The 18892-nt window shown below is 38.9% G+C and overlaps 1 protein-coding gene across 2 annotated transcripts in view; it reads right to left on the bottom strand.

The window, feature by feature from the left end:
- The window catches only part of LOC307123766 (NACHT, LRR and PYD domains-containing protein 3-like), a 55871-nt gene that overhangs the window by 23893 nt on the left and 13086 nt on the right, over window positions 1-18892 (bottom strand). For both annotated transcript variants that reach the window (XM_079812464.1, XM_079812465.1), the window contains exons 4-12: window positions 18689-18790; window positions 18249-18350; window positions 15112-15202; window positions 13401-13596; window positions 11482-13312; window positions 10426-10596; window positions 6970-7143; window positions 3678-3851; window positions 3314-3484 (exon numbers count right to left, since the gene is read on the bottom strand). In XM_079812464.1, the coding sequence (XP_079668590.1) occupies window positions 3314-3484; window positions 3678-3851; window positions 6970-7143; window positions 10426-10596; window positions 11482-13312; window positions 13401-13596; window positions 15112-15202; window positions 18249-18350; window positions 18689-18790 (3012 nt within the window). The remainder of the gene's footprint in view (window positions 1-3313; window positions 3485-3677; window positions 3852-6969; window positions 7144-10425; window positions 10597-11481; window positions 13313-13400; window positions 13597-15111; window positions 15203-18248; window positions 18351-18688; window positions 18791-18892) is intronic.

Consider the following 18892-nt stretch of genomic DNA (forward strand, 5'->3'; position numbering starts at 1 on the left):
GGTATGGGGTGTGTTGGGGTATGGGGTGTGTTGGGGTATGGGGTGTGTTGGGGTATGGCGTGTGTTGGGGTATGGGGTGTGTTTGGGGTATGGGGTGTGTTGGGGTATGGGGTGTGTTGGGGTATGGGGTGTGTTGGGGTATGGGGTGTTTTGGGGTATGGGGTGTTTTGGGGTATGGGGTGTGTTGGGGTATGGGGTGTGTTGGGGTATGGGGTGTGTTGGGGTATGGGGTGTTTTGGGGTATGGGGTGTCGAGGGCCACACATGGGGCAAAAGGCACACAGTATTCATACAAATACTTTCGCTAAAATAATATTTTTTAATAATGTCTAAGTTAATACTTGTTCAAAACAATCATTATAGCAAAATTTGCACTATTTTCTGTTTATTTTGATGAATAAAATAATTCATTTTTTAACAATAAATATGCTGTCGTTAAAATGTTAATATATAAATACTATATCTGAAAAATATAGAAACAAAATCATTTAAAAAAGTTAAGATTCTGAAAGCATTGAAGGAGATCCCATAATAGTTAAATATAGATTTACAGTAGTAACAACAAATTATATTTTATTATACATTATAGGGATGGGCGATATGGCCTAAAATCCATATTGCGATATACATTGCAGCCTCTTGTGATAACGATATATATCACAATATATAAATTATAAGTTCAAGTTTAATATAATAAGTTTCTTATTTATGATGATAATAATTATAAGTAAATAATACATTAACATTTAAAGACTGTATGCTGTTTAAAAGTAAACATTGTTTATAAAAAAGATCAAGTGAAAAATAAGCAACCATCTAGGCATTATTATTATTATTAGTAGAGACTAATTTTTATTACAGAGACGGCGCTAAATATACTGTACAACAGTAGCCTAATATATTCTGTCCATTTCTTCACGTTAAACTGAACTTTTATTTTGACGGGTTGCCGTGAAAACCTTTGAGTGTGTGTGTTCATGATATGACGGTTTTCTCAAATGAAAGGGTAAATTCTCATGAAGTGACGGTTTATGCGTTCGTGTCCTCATTTAGTGACACACGGCAGAGACTACAAAGACAGCGAGTGAGTGTCACATGTGTGTGTGTGTGTGTGTGTGTGTGTGTGTGTGCGCCCGTCATTCACACAGAGACACAGAACATGCAGGAGTAATATTTAAATAGTATTTTGCAGTTTAATATTCACATACACTAGTATATTTATATATATATATATATATATATATATATTCGCCTACAGTCTGGAGCCCTGCGCTCAGATAAACACAGAGCGACTGAACGCAGCTGCGGGTACTGAATACACTCAGGAGTCAGTACTTCCACTACTGCTGGTAGAGTCACATTTTTATAATTTCAGTACCGACTTGGTACCAAAGTACCAGTACTTGTGACATCCCTATTAGGTAAATACTTCCAGTATTAGCCAATTATTTGAGGTGGTAGAAGAGATTTGTCATGTGACCTCTCTTAGCTTGCCCCCCCCACACACACACACACACACACACACACACACACACTATATAGTATAGTTTGCTGCTGCTCGTCGGACGGCTTAAATCTGAACCAAGTCCAAATAATGGATGTTGCACTGGTCTTTCACCAGCTCATCCGTTTTGCTTTCAGCCGTTTACTCAAGATGACGAATACAATGATGCGTTGCAGCTCGTGGCTCTAAATTTCACGGGTAGATTGCATCATCAACATCCATTATCGTGATAGAATTAAAATCTCTAGCGTAGGCCAATTTTGTATCGTTTATATTGCATATTGTTTATTTCGCCCATTAATAAATGTTATGATTAATATCACATTTTTAAATATAATAATAATAATTTGTTACATTTATGTAGCGCTTTTCTAGGCACTCAAAGCGCTTTACATATAGAAGGGGGGAATCTCCTCAACCACCACCAATGTGCAGGATGTGCTGGATGATGCGACGGCAGCCATATTGCACCAGAACGCCCACCATACACCAGCAGATTGGTGGAGAGGAGACAGAATGAAGTGATGAAGCCAATCTGTATATGGGGATGATTAGGAGGCCATGATGGAGAGGGGCCAATGGGCAAATTTGGCCAGGATGCCGGGGTTACACCCCTACTCTTTATCGAAGGACATCCTGGGATTTTTAATGACCACAGAGAGTCAGGACCTAAGTTTAACGTCTCATCCGAAGGACGGTGCTTGTTACAGTATAGTGTCCCAATCACTATAGTGGGGTGTTAGGACCCACACAGACCACAGGGTGAGCACCCCCTGCTGGCCTCACTAACACCTCTACCAGCAGCTACCTGGTTTTCCCAGTTGGTCTCCCATCCAGGTACTAACCAGGCTTAGCCCTGCTTAGCTTCAGTGGGAAACCAGTCTTGGGCTGGAGGGTGATATGGCTGCTGGTTAAATATGGTTTCATTTTAAATGTGGTGATTATCTCTAAGGTGGACACCCAACTTTATATATGATACTTATAATCTGAATCATAATCATGTCATGTCAACAAATGTTAAAGTCAGCCGCTGTTTATGATCATGTTAAATATGGTGTCTTTTGCCCCAAATACCACACTTTACATATTCCTCTGTTATTGAAAAACTGTTGCTTTAATTACCTTGAACAAGACAAACATTAACAAGACCTTTGTTTCAAAATATATTCAATAATTTTAGCGATTCTTATTTGCTACTTAAATGTACAACATTTTTAAAACCATCAAATATTAGATCAAATGAGTGCAGAATCATCTTTGCGCTGCTGGCTGAGATCGGTCAAAGATCAGACATATTTCCACAAGCATCTTGAAAAGCGGATGTTATGGAAAGTGCCGAGGCAAGTTTTTGTGCCATCTAGTGGTTTAGAGGAGAATAAAATCAAAGGAGCCATTAGCCCCGTTGTACCCTACTTTCTAATAGTCATCATGTCAATCATCAATAATGACTGAATAAATCAATAATTTGCATCACTTTGTCTGAGGTTTTCTCAGCTGTGATGTAACATAAGAGCTTCCAAACTTGATCAAAATATATTTGTTTCAAAATGTGAAAGGTTTTCTATCAAATGAGACCTTGATATGAGATGCACTTGTAGATATATTGTTTTTTTTGTAGCGTTATAAGCCATTAATTTTAAGTATGCCACTTAGACATGAAATCATTAAAAATGTGGTTCATTTTAATACACAAATGATATATTATTGTGGTTGCTGAAAGAAAAACAAAAACGGACTCAAAGAAAGGAGGAAAATGGCATTATCCACTACATTAGAAGAACATTTTAAAGCATTAAAACACAATCCTCACGTGAGTGTGTTGAGCTGGCAGTGTTTATCCTTCAGTAGAGCAGAGATCTGATTCACTCGTGTCTCTCCTAGATCATGTTTACTCAGATTCAGCTCTCTCAGGAGTAACGGGTTTTTACCCACAATTCCTCTCACATACTGACAGGCTTCATCTGCAGCAGGACTCAAAAACCTGCAGAAGGGAAAATTAAGCAAGAATCAATTGAATTAAACACGGTGTAATGAAAAACAGCATTTGATTCTAATGGGAAACATTGTGAAATTGTTTATCTCGAATTGGCTTCTGTGCAACACATTTTATTAGTGAAATAATATTTCTATAAACAATTCACCTGCACATCATGTATTATTTGATCCCATCTCACCTCAGTGTCTTCAGTTGACAGTGTGGATCCTGTAGTAAATCACTGAGCTCCTTCACTCCTGATGGTCCAGGATCATTTCCTGTGAGATCCAGCTCTATCAGGTGTGAAGGGTTTGATCTCAGAGCTGAAGCCAGAGCTTTATAACCTTCTTCTGTGATACTGCAGTCTGAGAGTCTAGAACAGAAATGCAAATGTAACATCCAGCTAATTAATCAGTTATTCGAGAAATAGAATAACTGATAAAGTTTTGTCCCACAGAGAGAATTTTGGGTTATATTCTTTGAAGGCAGCCACTCTAACATCGCTGGTGAAGAACTGTGCTACACTACCTTCAATCATTTCTCCACACAAGAACTCTGTTCAAGCTTACTTATCCATTAGAGAAATACATTGGCAAGTCACCCAAATCAACTGCTCAATCAAATACAGAGAAATACAGTGAACACTTTGACAAAAACAGATTATGCAGCTGTCACCGGTGCAGGCCGGGGCGGACTCGGATGACCAGCCGCCCCTGACTCCAGACACCACCGTGAGGAGCCGACACCACAGGCACGCAACAAACGGACAAAGGAGGAGGCAAGTAATTGAGTACAAAAATAATAGTCTTTATTGAATGATAATCAACTTGAGGAAAGAATGAGCAACTCCTGTCTTCTCAGGCTATTGGACCAGAGTAGCCGCTGAAACGATTTTCCACTGTCTTCGGGGGACAATAGAGCGATAGTGGCTAGGAAGGCTTACTCCACAGCGTTGCTGCTCATCTGCAGGACTCAGACGGTAGGTACCAGGTAAGGTTTCTTCTCTTAACAGCAGATTCTCTTATCAGGACATGAGAGGGGAATTGTGGCTTTAAAACTCTCTTCACATCGTTGCTGCACATCTGCAGGACTCAAACGGTAAGGAACAGGTAATGTCTCTTCTCTCAACAGCAGATTCTCTCATCAGAACATGAAAGGGAAATTGTGGCTTTAAAACTCACTTCACAGCGTTGCTGCACATCTGCAGGACTCAGGCGGTAGGTAACAGGTAAGGTTTCTCTTAACAGCAGATTCTCTTATCAGGACGTGAGAGGGGAATTGTGACTTTAAAACTCACTTCACAGCGTTGCTGCACATCTGCAGGACTCAAACAGTAAGGAACAGGTAATGTCTCTTCTCTCAACAGCAGGTTCTCTCATCAGAACATAAAAGGGGAATTGTGACTTTAAAACTCACTTCACAGCGTTGCTGCACATCTGCAGGACTCTTTCCTCAACATCGGACACTTTCATTAGACATTAGCGAAAGACTCAATAGGCAGCTTTACCAGCGATGTTGTACATCTTCAGAGCTCCATCAATACGTATAACAGTTCAGACTTTTCCACAGCCACACGGTTCTTCACGAGGCATGTAATTTCAGAGAGAGAGAGAGGGTTAACAGGAGCCTTCAATGAGGGATTACTTCACGACAATACTCAGTGGAAGAGAGAATAATACAAAGCGTTACTTCACCAGTTCAGTTGTATCGTTCTGGAATTTGGATGGGGACAAGTCGATCATTTCACAAGAATGGAAGCAGGCGTTGGGAGACTCTTCTCAGCATATCACACAGCACTCGTGTTCACTACAAATCCACAGCATTAATTCAGCGTGCATCAGGTAAGGCAAACAACTGCAAATCACTCACACAGTAGGGCTGATCAGAAGCCTCGCTTCATCCATGCATTTGAATGGGAATATTCAACTCTCAATTCCTCTCCAGCATCTCTGAAACAGATGTCCTCCTCAATAGTACATTTCACATTCACAGTCTTTTCTTCCAGCTTTACATTTGATTCAACGATGTAATTAATTCACTTATCTTTCTCTCTTCCTCTTCCGGTAGTGATGGGACATCTGAAGCGAGGCTCCGGAGCTTGTGTCGAGCAAAAAGGGGCGTTCCAGATGAAGCCCCGATTCGAGGCTTGTATCGTTTCCGTGAAAATCACGTGACGATGACAAACGAGGCCTCGGTTTCTGTTGAACACGTCATTGCTTCATTCTGAGTATCGCTTCCGGATAAAAGTGGTTCGAAACCTCGCGCCTCTTGTGGGGTTTGCAGTAGGCGTTTGCATTGGTGTTGAGGTGTTGGTTGTACGTAGTAGCGAGTAGTAGCGTGTTTGTAGTAGCATAGTTATCATTATATATCATAGCTTGTATTATATATTATATTACATTATACTTAGTTTAGTAGATTATTAGAGTAAATTAGTTCAGTAGATTATTAGAGTAAATTAGCCTATATCTAGTTGTAATACCTATAATACGTATATATATATATATATATATATATATATATATATATATATATATATATATATATATATATATATATATATATATATATATATATATAATTATATGTATAGCCTCCCAGTTCCATGCACTATTGCACTCCCAATCAGAACTGCACACACAATAATTTCTTTACAATCATTTGGGCCATTCACTGTCATCACTAACCCAAAGAACTACTGAATAGTTGAACACAAAGTTGTGTGTTTGTGTGAGTTGTGTGTGCATAGGTTAATACAAGCAGAGTAAAATACTTTATTTAATACACAGGCAATAGAAAAAGGGTGTGCCCACACTATGGCTATTTGGTTGCTCAGGATGAATAGATTTGTGTGCGATACATTACTTTGCACAGCAGGTGTCACTAGGGAGCACACTGTTTCATGAGGCTTCAGCTAAATGAACCTTTTGGTGAACCAATGGGCTGGAAAGCCTCAGTGGTTCAGAAAGCCTCATTTGGCCATCACTATCTTCCGGCACAGATCCAAGCAGCAGTTCAATCCAGTAATATTCTCCAAGCAGCTCTAAACGACAGCGTCCAATGTAAGCGCTCACCCAGGAGATCTTCTACCCCAAGACACAACGACAGAGACCCAGCCAAACAGCTGATTAACTGGACACCGGTTGACTTTCACCAGCTCGACCTCAACCCTGACCTGCTTCTTCTCTTCTGAATGGCTCTTTTATCCTCCTCTTGTGAAACGGAAAGCCGGTGCAAACACCGCTCCCCTCTCCCTCACACCTGCCGTGCATCAGCAGTAATTAGGTTGGGCAATGTCTCTGCTGCACCCGGAACCGGAGTGAGGTGTTACACCAAAATAATTCCCCTCGGGGAACATGGAAAGAAAAAGAAAGGTTCCGCTTTTCCCAGCATTTTGTCACCCGTGACACAGCCCACAGTATTAGAACAATTATATTTCTATAAATAATTCACATGTAGATTATTTTTTTATGTATTATTGCATCCCATATCACCTCAGTGTCTTCAGCTGACAGTGTGGATCCTGTAGTAAATCACTGAGCTCCTTCACTCCTGATGGTCCAGGATCATTTCCTGTGAGATCCAGCTCTATCAGGTGTGAAGGGTTTGATCTCAGAGCTGAAGCCAGAGCTTTATAACCTTCTTCTGTGATACTGCAGTCTGAGAGTCTAGAACAGAAATGCAAATGTAACATCGAGCGAAATAATCAGTTACATCAGAACAATGACTGAACAATATAAAGTGCAAATATAGTTTTATCTGTCCAACATATGATATGACTCTGACTGTACATACCAGGCTTGTGACAATTTTTCAATTTATATTTAGCATCAGGCCTATTAATCAGCATCTTAAAGATCATTTCATACTAAAAAATTATAATTTGAAAAAAATTATTTGTAGACGGCAAGGAAAGACTATTTAACCTCTTAACCGGATTGAGGACGCATTCGTCCTCAAGCTTTATTTGTTTAAATTAGCTCAAATGACTGTCAGATGTAAGTAATTAAAAGTGACAAACTTTACATCATTTAAAAGATCTATGAGTCAAGCTTCCATTTTTTACCTCTGTTTTATTCTCAAAGTCTTATAATGACAGTAATATGTTAATATGTGTCAGGAGTTATGAATATGAAAACCGCGTCGGTACCGTTTGATTGTAATATGAGCCTCAGCTGCTCTCATTCATAAAAAATACTCCTCTATTCTCGTCACGAAGACTCGCGACAAATCAACATCCCTCAGGGCTTGTAGTTCAAAAGTGTGCAGATGAGGAGAAATATTGATAGATTCTCATATGTTTGTGTCAAATTTCTAAACAGAGGAGTATTTTTTATTCAATACTTCCTCAAAATGCGCAGATGTAGCCTAATCATGAGCGATGGAGTCTCTTATGCAGGTGCAGGCTAACAGGTTAAAACTTTGAAATTACTACTAGTTAACTTAAAGCATTTTGATTATGTACAGTGAGGAAAATAAGTATTTGAACACCCTGCTATTTTGCAAGTTCTCCCATTTAGAAATCATGGAGGGGTCTGAAATTGTCATCGTAGGTGCATGTCCACTGTGAGAGACATAATATTTAAAAAAAAATCCAGAAATCAAAATGTATGATTTTTTAACTATTTATTTGTATGATACAGCTGCAAATAAGTATTTGAACACCTGAGAGAATCAATGTTAATATTTGGTACAGTAGCTTTTGTTTGCAATTACAGAGGTCAAATGTTTCCTGTAGTTTTTCACCAGGTTTGCACACACTGCAGGAGGGATTTTGGCCCACTCCTCGACACAGATCTTCTCTAGATCAGTCAGGTTTCTGGCCTGTCGCTGAGAAACACGGAGTTTGAGCTCCCTCCAAAGATTCTCTATTGGGTTTAGGTCTGGAGACTGGCTAGGCCACGCCAGAACCTTGATATGCTTCTTACAGAACCACTCCTTGGTTATCCTGGCTGTGTGCTTCGGGTCATTGTCATGTTGGAAGACCCAGCCTCGACCCATCTTCAATGCTCTAAATGAGGGAAGGAGGTTGTTCCCCAAAATCTCGCAATACATGGCCCCGGTCATCCTCTCCTCAATACAGTGCAGTCGCCCTGTCCCATGTGCAGAAAAACACCCCCAAAGCATGATGCTACCACCCCCATGCTTCACAGTAGGGATGGTGTTCTTGGGATGGTACTCATCATTCTTCTTCCTCCAAAACACGTTTAGTGTAATTATGACCAAAAAGTTCTATTTTGGTCTCATCTGACCACATGACTTTCTCCCATGGCTCCTCTGGATCATCCAAATGGTCATTGGCAAACTTAAGACGGGCCTGGACATGTGCTGGTTTAAGCAGGGGAACCTTCCGTGCCATGCATGATTTCAAACCATGACGTCTTGGTGTATTACCAACAGTAACCTTGGAAATGGTGGTCCCATTTATTTTCAGGTCATTGACCAGCTCCTCCCGTGTAGTTCTGGGCTGATTTCTCACCTTTCTTAGGATCATTGAGACCCCACGAGGTGAGATCTTGCATGGAGCCCCAGTCCGAGGGAGATTGACCGTCATGTTTAGCTTCTTCCATTTTCTAATGATTGCTCCAACAGTGGACCTTTTTTCACCAAGCTGCTTGGCAATTTCCCTGTAGCCCTTTCCAGCCTTGTGGAGGTGTATAATTTTGTCTCTAGTGTCTTTGGACAGCTCTTTGGTCTTGGCCATGTTAGTAGTTGGATTCTTACTGATTGTATGGGGTGGACAGGTGTCTTTATGCAGCTAACGACCTCAAACAGGTGCATCTAATTTAGGATAATAAATGGAGTGGAGGTGGACATTTTAAAGGCAGACTAACAGGTCTTTGAGGGTCAGAATTCTAGCTAATAGACAGGTGTTCAAATACTTATTTGCAGCTGTATCATACAAATAAATAGTTAAAAAATCATACATTGTGATTTCTGGATTTTTTTTTTTGATTATGTCTCTCACAGGGGACATGCACCTACGATGACAATTTCAGACCCCTCCATGATTTCTAAGTGGGAGAACTTGCAAAATAGCAGGGTGTTCAAATACTTATTTTCCTCACTGTATGTTGTTTGTTTTAGTAGATAGCCTAATTATTTTAAGCTAAATATTAAAATGGTCCAGACTTCAAGTGGCCTGAATCCCTATACAGTATTTTTAATCAGTGTGTGTGTGTGTGTGTGTGTGTGTGTGTGTGTGTGTGTGTGTGTGTGTGTGTGTGTGTGTGTGTGTGTGTGTGTGTGTGTGTGTGTGTGTGTGTGTGTGTGTGTGTGTGTGTGTGTGTGTGTGTGTGTGTGTGTGTGTGTGTGTGTGTCGTTGTGTGTGGTTAAGTTATCTTAGTTATTCTCCTGTTTATTGTGATTCCTGTTAGAATGAAAGACTATTTCGTTTGACTCTTTTGTCGTGTGCTTCATCTAAAAGCCACAAACCATGACATTATTCTGTGATTTATTTACATTGTGATTTTTTTTTTAATTATGTTGTATACGTTTTGGGACTTTTTATTTAGAAAACAAAAGTTCTATCTACAAAGTCGAATGGAATGCAAAAACTTTGAAGCTCAATATCTCAAAACTGCTCAGAATGCAGACAGTAGTTATTTAAGTTATCCTCACATTGAACTTAACCAAGCCCATTCAGTAAATGGTATAGCGCCAAGCATCGGATTAGGACAAAGTCAATGACAGACCAAATCAGAACACCATGGCAGGTGTAAATATAAACATATCTCCATGCACAACATACAGTCCTGGGCTGCATTTCTCAAAAGCTTTGTAAGCCTAAGTTGATCGTAGAGACCATTGGTGGAAATTGTTCTGTGATCAACTTAGACTTACGATGCTTTTGGGTAACGCAGCCCCGTTCATTATCCAAGTCTGGATTTCACCTTATGTTTTTGTTTTTGTTGAGCTCAATGAGCTTTATCTATTGTCACAAAACTTACCTCAGTTTCTCCAATTTACACCTTATATTCTCCAATCCAGCGCAGAGCAGCTTCACTCCTGAATCCTGGAGATTATTATTGTTCATGTTCAGCTCTTTCAGATTGGTATCTGATCCAAGAACTCTAGCCAGAGCTGAACAGCCTTTGTATGTTAAGTTACAATCATTTAACCTACAAGGGAAATAAGTAAGATTCCAGAATAATTAGTTTGAATACATTTGCTAAAATACAAATATTAAATATAATTTTTCACCTATATGTTTAATGACAATACATTATACATTTAAAGTGCTAGTTCAATAGTTTTTAAGAAAGTGCTAAGTCAATTCTGACTCAAACATTGCCATTGCGTTCAAGTGCTCAACACTGGGTAGAATGCTCAATGCTCTAAAAGCACACTGTAAATAGAAACATTTGATGCTTTTTACAGAGTGCTTACACAAAAAACACATGGGAGCATTTGAATCCTATCAGTGGGTATCACATTGACCTAGTACATGGTACTACTGGTACTGCAGAAAGGCTGGAATCATTAATTTTTTTTAATTGTATTGACTTGGTACCAAAGTACCTGTACTTTTGGTAACAATCAGAACTAAATAAAACATGCTGTGCACTTGCTGTAGGTTGTCATGCAGATCTCCGGCTTATACTGTATCAAAATAATTGGTTAGCAAGTTACTGAAATAACATTAACCAGGTTAGGTAGCTGATTACTAGTTGACATTTGCTCCAAATATTTGAGCAGTTAATAAAATTAGCTGTCTGCTGCAAGGGCCACCACCAAGACTAAACATCATCTTTCAAAATACTTGTCTAATGTTTCAAACCTCAGCATCCCTGAACATAGCACTTTATGCTTCTTACGTTAATTGTTTCAGGGAGAATGAAACTCTTTGTTCTAAGCTAAAGGAAAACACAAGAACATTAAAAAAAAACCAGGACATTTTATATGTTCTCTTGTTTTTCAGGACTGGAAAATTAGTAAGTTTTCCAGGATTTTTCCAGGACATGTGGAAACTCTGAAAAAAATGACTTTGTTTGACTTTGACTTACAGAGCACTTTTGGAGGTTTTGATGACTGCTGATAGTCTAATGAGACACTCGTCTGATTTCTTGAATTTCTGAAGCTCAAACTCCTCCAGCTCTTCCTCTGATGTCAACAGCACAAAGACCAAAGCAGACCACTGGGCAGGTGAAAGGTCAGCAGATGACAGACTTCCTTTGCTAAGGTGGGTCTGAATCTCTTTCACCAGAGTTTGATCGTTCAGTTCATTCAGACAGTAGAACAGATTGAGGGATCTCTCTGGAGACAGATTAACTTCAAGTTTCTGCTTGATGTACTGAACTATTTCCTTCTTGCTCTGGTCATTGTCATCTTGCTGTGTCAACAGTCCTCGTAAGAGTGGACGATTAGACCGGAGTGACAGACCGAGGAGGAAGCGAAGGAAAAGGTCCAGGTGTCCAGTTTCACTCTCGAGTGCCTTGTCCACTGCAGCCTTGAGCAAATCAATCATGGCTTCATTTTTGTTTTCCTGTTCTGTAGATTCATGAACAAACAAATGTTTCTCTTTGATGTCTAGAAACAGATGTGCATAAAGGGCTGCAATAAACTCTTGAATGCTCAAGTGAACAAAGCAGTACATGGTGCCAAGAGTGATCCCCGTTTCCTCCTTAAAGATCTGGGTACACATGCCTGAATACACTGATGCCTTATAGACGTCAATCCCACAGGCTTCCAGGTCTGATTCGTAGAAGATCAGGTTGTTTCTTTCCAGCTGATCAAATGCCAGTTTCCCCAGTGACAGGATGGCGACTTTATTCCAGGAAACATCTGGTGTGTATTCTCCATCATACTTTCGGCGGCTCTGCTGGATCTGAAAGCGAAGAAAGTGTGTGTACATTTGTGTCAGAGTCTTGGGAGTGTCTTCAGTGTTTGATTCCTGCTGTGTTTTAGAGGCGCCATCAGACTGATTGTTTTTCACATCATTATTTATTTTCTCCTCCAGAATGTTCTGGAGGACAGTGGCTGAAATCCAGCAGAAGACTGGGATGTGGCACATGATAAAGAGGCTCTTTGATTGTTTAACGTGATCAATGATTTCATTGGCCATTTTCTCATCCGTGAATCTCTTTCTGAAGTACTCTTCCTTTTGTGCATCATTGAATCCTCTGACCTCTGTCAGCCGGTCGATGCAGTCAGGAGAAATCTTACTGGCCGCTGCTGGTCTGGTGGTGATCCAGATGAGGGCAGAAGGAAGCAGATTTCCCTTGATGAGGTTCGTCAAGAGAACATCCAGAGAGGCTGGAGACGATACATCACACCACGTCTCATTACCATCAAACTTCAGAGGAAGACGACATTCATCCAATCCATCAAGGATGAACAGGACTCTATGATTATTCCTTCTTGTAAGGTTCAGTCCTTTTGTCTCTGGGAAAAACTGAGTTAGAAGATCCATCAAACTTAGTTTTTCATTCTCCTTTAAGTTCATCTCTCTGAATGGAAGAGGAAATATGAAGCTGATATCTTGATTCTCTTTTCCTTCAGCCCAGTCCAGAACAAACTTTTGCACAGAGACAGATTTTCCGATGCCAGCGACTCCTTTTGTCAGAACAGTTCTGATCTCCTTGTCTTGTTCAGGCGCTTCAAACATCTTTGTGCATTCAACTGGAATCTCTTGTGATTCATGACGCCTGGAAGCAACTTCAATCTGTCTGACCTCATGTTCAGTATTGACCTGTTCACTGCCGCCCTGAGTGATATAGAGATCTGTGTAGATGTTATTCAGAAGTTTGGAGTCGCCTTGCTTTGCAATTCCTTCAAACACACATTGATACTTCTTCTTTAGGCCACACTTTAGCTGATGAATGAAGAGCAGCTCATCTAAACACAGGAACAGAAAACAGATAATTTTAATTTCCTCTCCTACATTTATACGTGACATTATGGCAGATGTTGATGAGTCTCTTACCTTCTAGAGTATCAGCAACTTCCTCTTCCTTCATCTCTCTCAGGTAGTGTAGTGTGAGATCAAGAGCTGCTTCTTTGATACTGCATCTGTTCTCATTAAAGTCCTTCACTAAGGATTGTGTGTTCTCTTTCTGTAATATTTTCTTAAACTTTTCCAGCTCATTCTTCAGAAATGTGATTAATTTGCTCTCAAGATCCTACAAACACAGCAAGAAAAAAAGACAGAACAACAATTTAAACCAAACTGCACGTTCACATTTGGTCAAAACTATTTATTCAATCATTTAAAATATCTGTATTAAAAAAAAATCAGTTAAAAAGACAAATGTGATAACTGTCATTTTTGACAAATATAAGTTTTTTAAAATATATTACATTTTATTCTTATTTTATGTGTTCTTTAAAGCTACACTGTGTAACTTTTTTAGTCTATTCTTAGCTAAAAACACTTAGTTCTTTCAAAAATATATGTGCTCATTAATGTATATTTACTTCTTTCAAGTAATAAAGTATTCTCGTAAGTTTATAATATGCCATTGAAAATACATAAGGTAATGGGATCTAACGGTGGTCACCATGTTGCCCCTCCATCTTGAAAGTACATTAGCCAAAGAGGGACATACCCGTAAATTCAAGCTTCGCCTTTCGCGTTCAAAATTCCCTCCCTCGCGCATGTGCGCGTCAACTTGTTCAGACTTGTCTGGTGCATGTGCAGAGAGTTTTCATCTCAGCAGCGTCCAGTAACAGAGTTATACGGAGTTTTCCTGGCTTGTTTATTCCTCAAAAGTCTGTTTTTCCTTTGTGTGGTATTTCTGTGCGTTAATAACTCCGTGAGTAATAATATTTATTGTCATTGTAGATGTGTTTCAGAGTGTGTCATTGCGTAATTCAGTTGATGTCACCTCAGAAGTATTTTTGTGTCAACATACAATAGTGTAATGCTCACCTATTTGAATAATCATTCAGTTATTTTGTTATCAACAATGTTTATTCGTTTATAGAAAATATTTGCTTGTAATGTATGTTGATGGAAATATGTATCAGGTCTGATCGGCATATTAACAATTGTTATACAGAGCGCACTGCGCACTTTAACTGAACGTTAAAGCGGCGCACACACTTTTGTAACCGGCTCCTTTTAATGCAGCTGCATTTAGCGCCTATACGGTTATATTATACAAATGTAACTTATAAGTATAGTTATACAGTTCTTAACTGTGTATCTTCTGTCATGTCATTATCATGTATATTTACCATTCTTATTTGTTATCTCACAGAAACCACATTTATGTACATATCCACGCAAACCTGTTTATGCCTGAATAAACATTACTATCATCAAAGTTCACTCTGGATTAGCTGCAGTTCTTTCTAGCCGAATAATTAGGCCAGTTGAGTTCCAACCATCCCACTGCGCACAGAATATCCCACAGGCACCGTGTCGAATGTGGACGAGGTCGAACTGGAGGAAGCCATGTTAATCTTGGACTAAATCGGCCACCGTAGGAGTTGAAACGAAATCGGAATTGAGAGGAACAGAAACTTAAAGTCACTGGATGGTCATATACCTTTTCACCGCTAGATGGGGGAAAATATCACACAGTGTAGCTTTAAAAGTAAAAAATAAACTGTCAAGATGTATTAGAAATAAACTTCTGTTTTTAATAACATATGTATAAATATAAAACACTCATGAAAATGTGTTTTCTTACCTGGAAGATCCGTGGGAGATTGTCTGTGAAATTCCTGTCATTCCTGTGAGTGTGAGTCTGTAAGTTTGAGTCTAATGTCTCACATTGAAGCCTGTTAGCAAATAAATAAGATACAATACAGAATGTTCAGGCAAAATATTACAGAAATCTCTTGTAAACATCTTTTAGCAAAGAGAAAAGAAAGCTGATTAGCTGTAACTAGCATGTTAGCTGCAACATTAGCTATAAGAAGCATTCACTTTTAAACTTTCTAACACAGTCCACGTGTGACTAGGGGTGTGACGATAACCGCATCACCGCAATATCGCGGTAATGAGATGCCTACCGCGGTGTGAGTTAATTTCGTCAGACGAGACGAAACTAAATATGTTTGTCAACAACCTTTTTTTCCATGACTAAGACGAGACGATGACAAGACTGCACCAATGTCCAAAAACGCTGACTAAGACTAAATTAACATGCATTATTGTTGACGGAAAAGGACGAGACTTGGTGGTCAAATGTGACCATACACCTTAACTATTTTTTCAAAGTAAATAGCCTATATTTTAGTTCAATAATATTTATTGAATATTTTGAGGAGATCTTTTGGAACTAAATACTATTTGTGCAATGGTCCATTAATGACTACTTAAAAAAATTTTCTTCTAATATTTTTTATTATTTATATTACAATTAGTGTAGTAATTAAGGTTAAACTAGAGAATTCCAATGCAAAGAGGCAAATTAGAGTCATTTTGTGGCTGAAATTTTTTTCACTTGTAATGCCATTACCCACTGGTGCCTGTGTGGCTCTTTAATCAATATACTTGTAGTCTAGTTGCTCAAGTAAAAAGTATTGTTTGTAGAAAGTATATTGCAGATCATAACTGCTTACATATTGAAATTTTAAAATGTTAATAATAGTGAATAGTAAAGAATGCAAGCAAATATAATTTGGCCCCTTTTGTTTGGTTGAAGAAATGTGCCATTCCGTACTGTTGAGAAAAGAAGAGAAAGCTGCAGAAAGAACAAGTCGAGCTCAACCTGCCGTGAAAAAAGTGTCTTTTTAAAGGGTCACAGACATTCATCAATTGTATTTTTATTTAATGCCAATTCAATATTATAGTCAGATAATGAGCAGTGGTTGTCGGTCAGGAAAATTAACCGAATGAGCATCCCTAGGCTACGTGTGATGTTTACAGATAATGTTCAATTAAATACACACAAACACAGGAATAAAAGAGAAATGTATAATGTAAAGAGTTGGAATTAGATTTTAATTGCAAGTGGCGATCCTTCTCTTATGTGGTTTAGGCAATAAGTGCTAGCGCCAGATTACATTATTCATGACTCGCTGTTTGGTTGAAGAAATGGTGCCATTCCGTACTGTTGAGAAAAGAAGCGAAAGCTGCAGAAAGAACAAGTCAAGCTCAACCTGCCCTAACATTGCTTAGTTCTGATGAGTTGTGCTAAACTTCGAGTCTTATTTCTTTAGATATTGTTTTTCAGGTAACAGTCCGTGGATATAAATGCACTCGTCCAAACGCAACTTGTTGAAACTTTGAATAATTTATTCTACAAAAAAATAGGTAGCAAACTATGACAAAAACTGTTCCATAATTCCTATTCAACTCAAAAGATATCGAAAAAACAACTAAATTATATAAATACATTTTATTTAATATTATTGTTGTTAATATGTCTATTCGGCATATGTTAAAGGTCCCATGGCGTGGATTTTTTCTTTATTTTATAATGTGTCCTGAGGTGTACTTATATTGTTAGTATGATTTAGAAATTATACTGATATTAGTCCTCTAGCTTGAATGCTCTGTTTGAAGGGGCGTGTCTGCTGTGAGACTTCAGTGAAAACGCACACTGTTGTGATTGGCTGACATCTTTGCATTTGAAATGAGTATTAGATTATGTGGCGGAGGGGGCGTGGTTTAGCGAGGTCAAGCACTGCCAGAGAGAGAGAGAGAGAGAGAGAGACGGACTGTGCACTCGTGGACCAGAAAGACAAGAGCAGGAGAACAAAGATTGCTAAGAAAGTTATATTGTACTGAGTTGTTGAGAGCGCAAGTTTATTTTGTTTGTATCTGAGAGTTATGAATAAACACGAGTCCCAGTCACGCTGACCCATCTTCCTCCTGATCCTACGAACTTAACACATGTAATGCACCATTACAGCTGTCGAGATGAACGAATCGTCAAAGTGTGGATTATAGCATAATTTTTTAGATCTTTTCCCATCACGTTGATCGTGTGAATGCAGTGATCTCATCATTGCAGCGCGTTTTCTCTCTCAAAAAGCTTTCACCACAACTAACAGCAAACACGACATCAACAGGAATACAGTAAGAGCTTTGTGCAGCATAACAGCGTCATTCATTATAATGGCAGTTTGAGCAAGTGTGCAGATAATCTCACGACGTGTGATTGACAGCTCTGAACATTATAAAGAGAGTGTTCTTTGATCGCTAATCTAGTTTCTACATTTAGTCATTTAGAAGACGCTTTTATCCAAAGCGACTTACAAATGAGGGCAATGGAAGCAACTAGAGCAGTCAAGGGTAACAATATGCAAGTGCTGTAACAAGTCTCAGTTAATCTAGCACAGAACAGATTTTTTTTTTTTTTTTAAATAAATTAGACAGACAGAAAATAAATAGAATGGTCAGAGTTATTCTTGTTTGGTCAGGTGCTGCTGGAAGAGATGTGTCTTTAGATGTTTTTTGAAAATGGCTACAGAGTCGGCCGCACGAATTGAGATCATTCCAGCAGGTCATTCCACCAAGTGGGGGCGGTCCAGGAAAAGGTCAGTGAGAGCGATTTCATGCCTCTCTGGTATGGCACCACAAGGTTTTTTTAAGTTTAGCTTAATTAATAGTTAATTATTCATATTTACAATTTAGTATTAATGTTAATTTGCTGTGTTAATAAAGAAAACTGCTTTATAATTATTTATTTATATTGTCATTTACAAGCCATGCGTTCTTGATCGTGTCTTTAGTTGTTGGGGGGGGGGGGGGGGGGTTCTGGTCAGGGGTGTGCGGTTAAAACCGTGAGATTATTTGCTTCTTCACCGCAGTAAGAAAAAATCCCATACCGCCACTGCCCTATGTGTGACCAAAGGTAAGAAACACATGAAATACCTTTTGGCAGATGGTGGTTTTTCACTGAAGTTCAGGGGTTCATCTTTTGAACAGTCACTCTTCACAGACACAGAACTGGACACACATGAGCCTGATCTTAGCCTAATGACACAAAGAACCGAGAAGGGAAAACACTTTACTACAGGAGATACTTCAATCTCAATTGAAACGGTTTAAACGTTGCAAATGGTAATTAAATGCAGCACAGCTGTGCATTTGTCCATCACATATATTGATGGATGATCTATTTTCCATGGTGACTTTATGCCTTCTAGTGGCTATCTGAGTAATTCTATTACTGGAAAGAAACTCCAGACCCAGTTCAATAAAGGTTGCCAGACGTTGTGTTTTGTGATTTATTGTTTTATTCAATCAGGTTATGTTACGTATACCACAGTGGAGAAATAATGCAATGCTATAATGTACAACACATGAAATACCTTTTGGCAGATGGTGGTTTTTCACTGAAGTTCAGGGGTTCATCTTTTGAACAGTCACTCTTCACAGACACAGAGCTGGACACACATGAGCCTGATCTTAGCCTAATGACACAAAGAACAGAGAAGGGAAAACACACTTTACTACAGGAGGTACTTCAATCTCATTTGAAAAGGTTTAAATGTTGCAAATGGTAATTTTGTCCT

Source organism: Gobio gobio (genome assembly GCF_949357685.1).
Source record: "Gobio gobio genome assembly, chromosome: 3".
NCBI lineage: Eukaryota > Metazoa > Chordata > Actinopteri > Cypriniformes > Gobionidae > Gobio > Gobio gobio.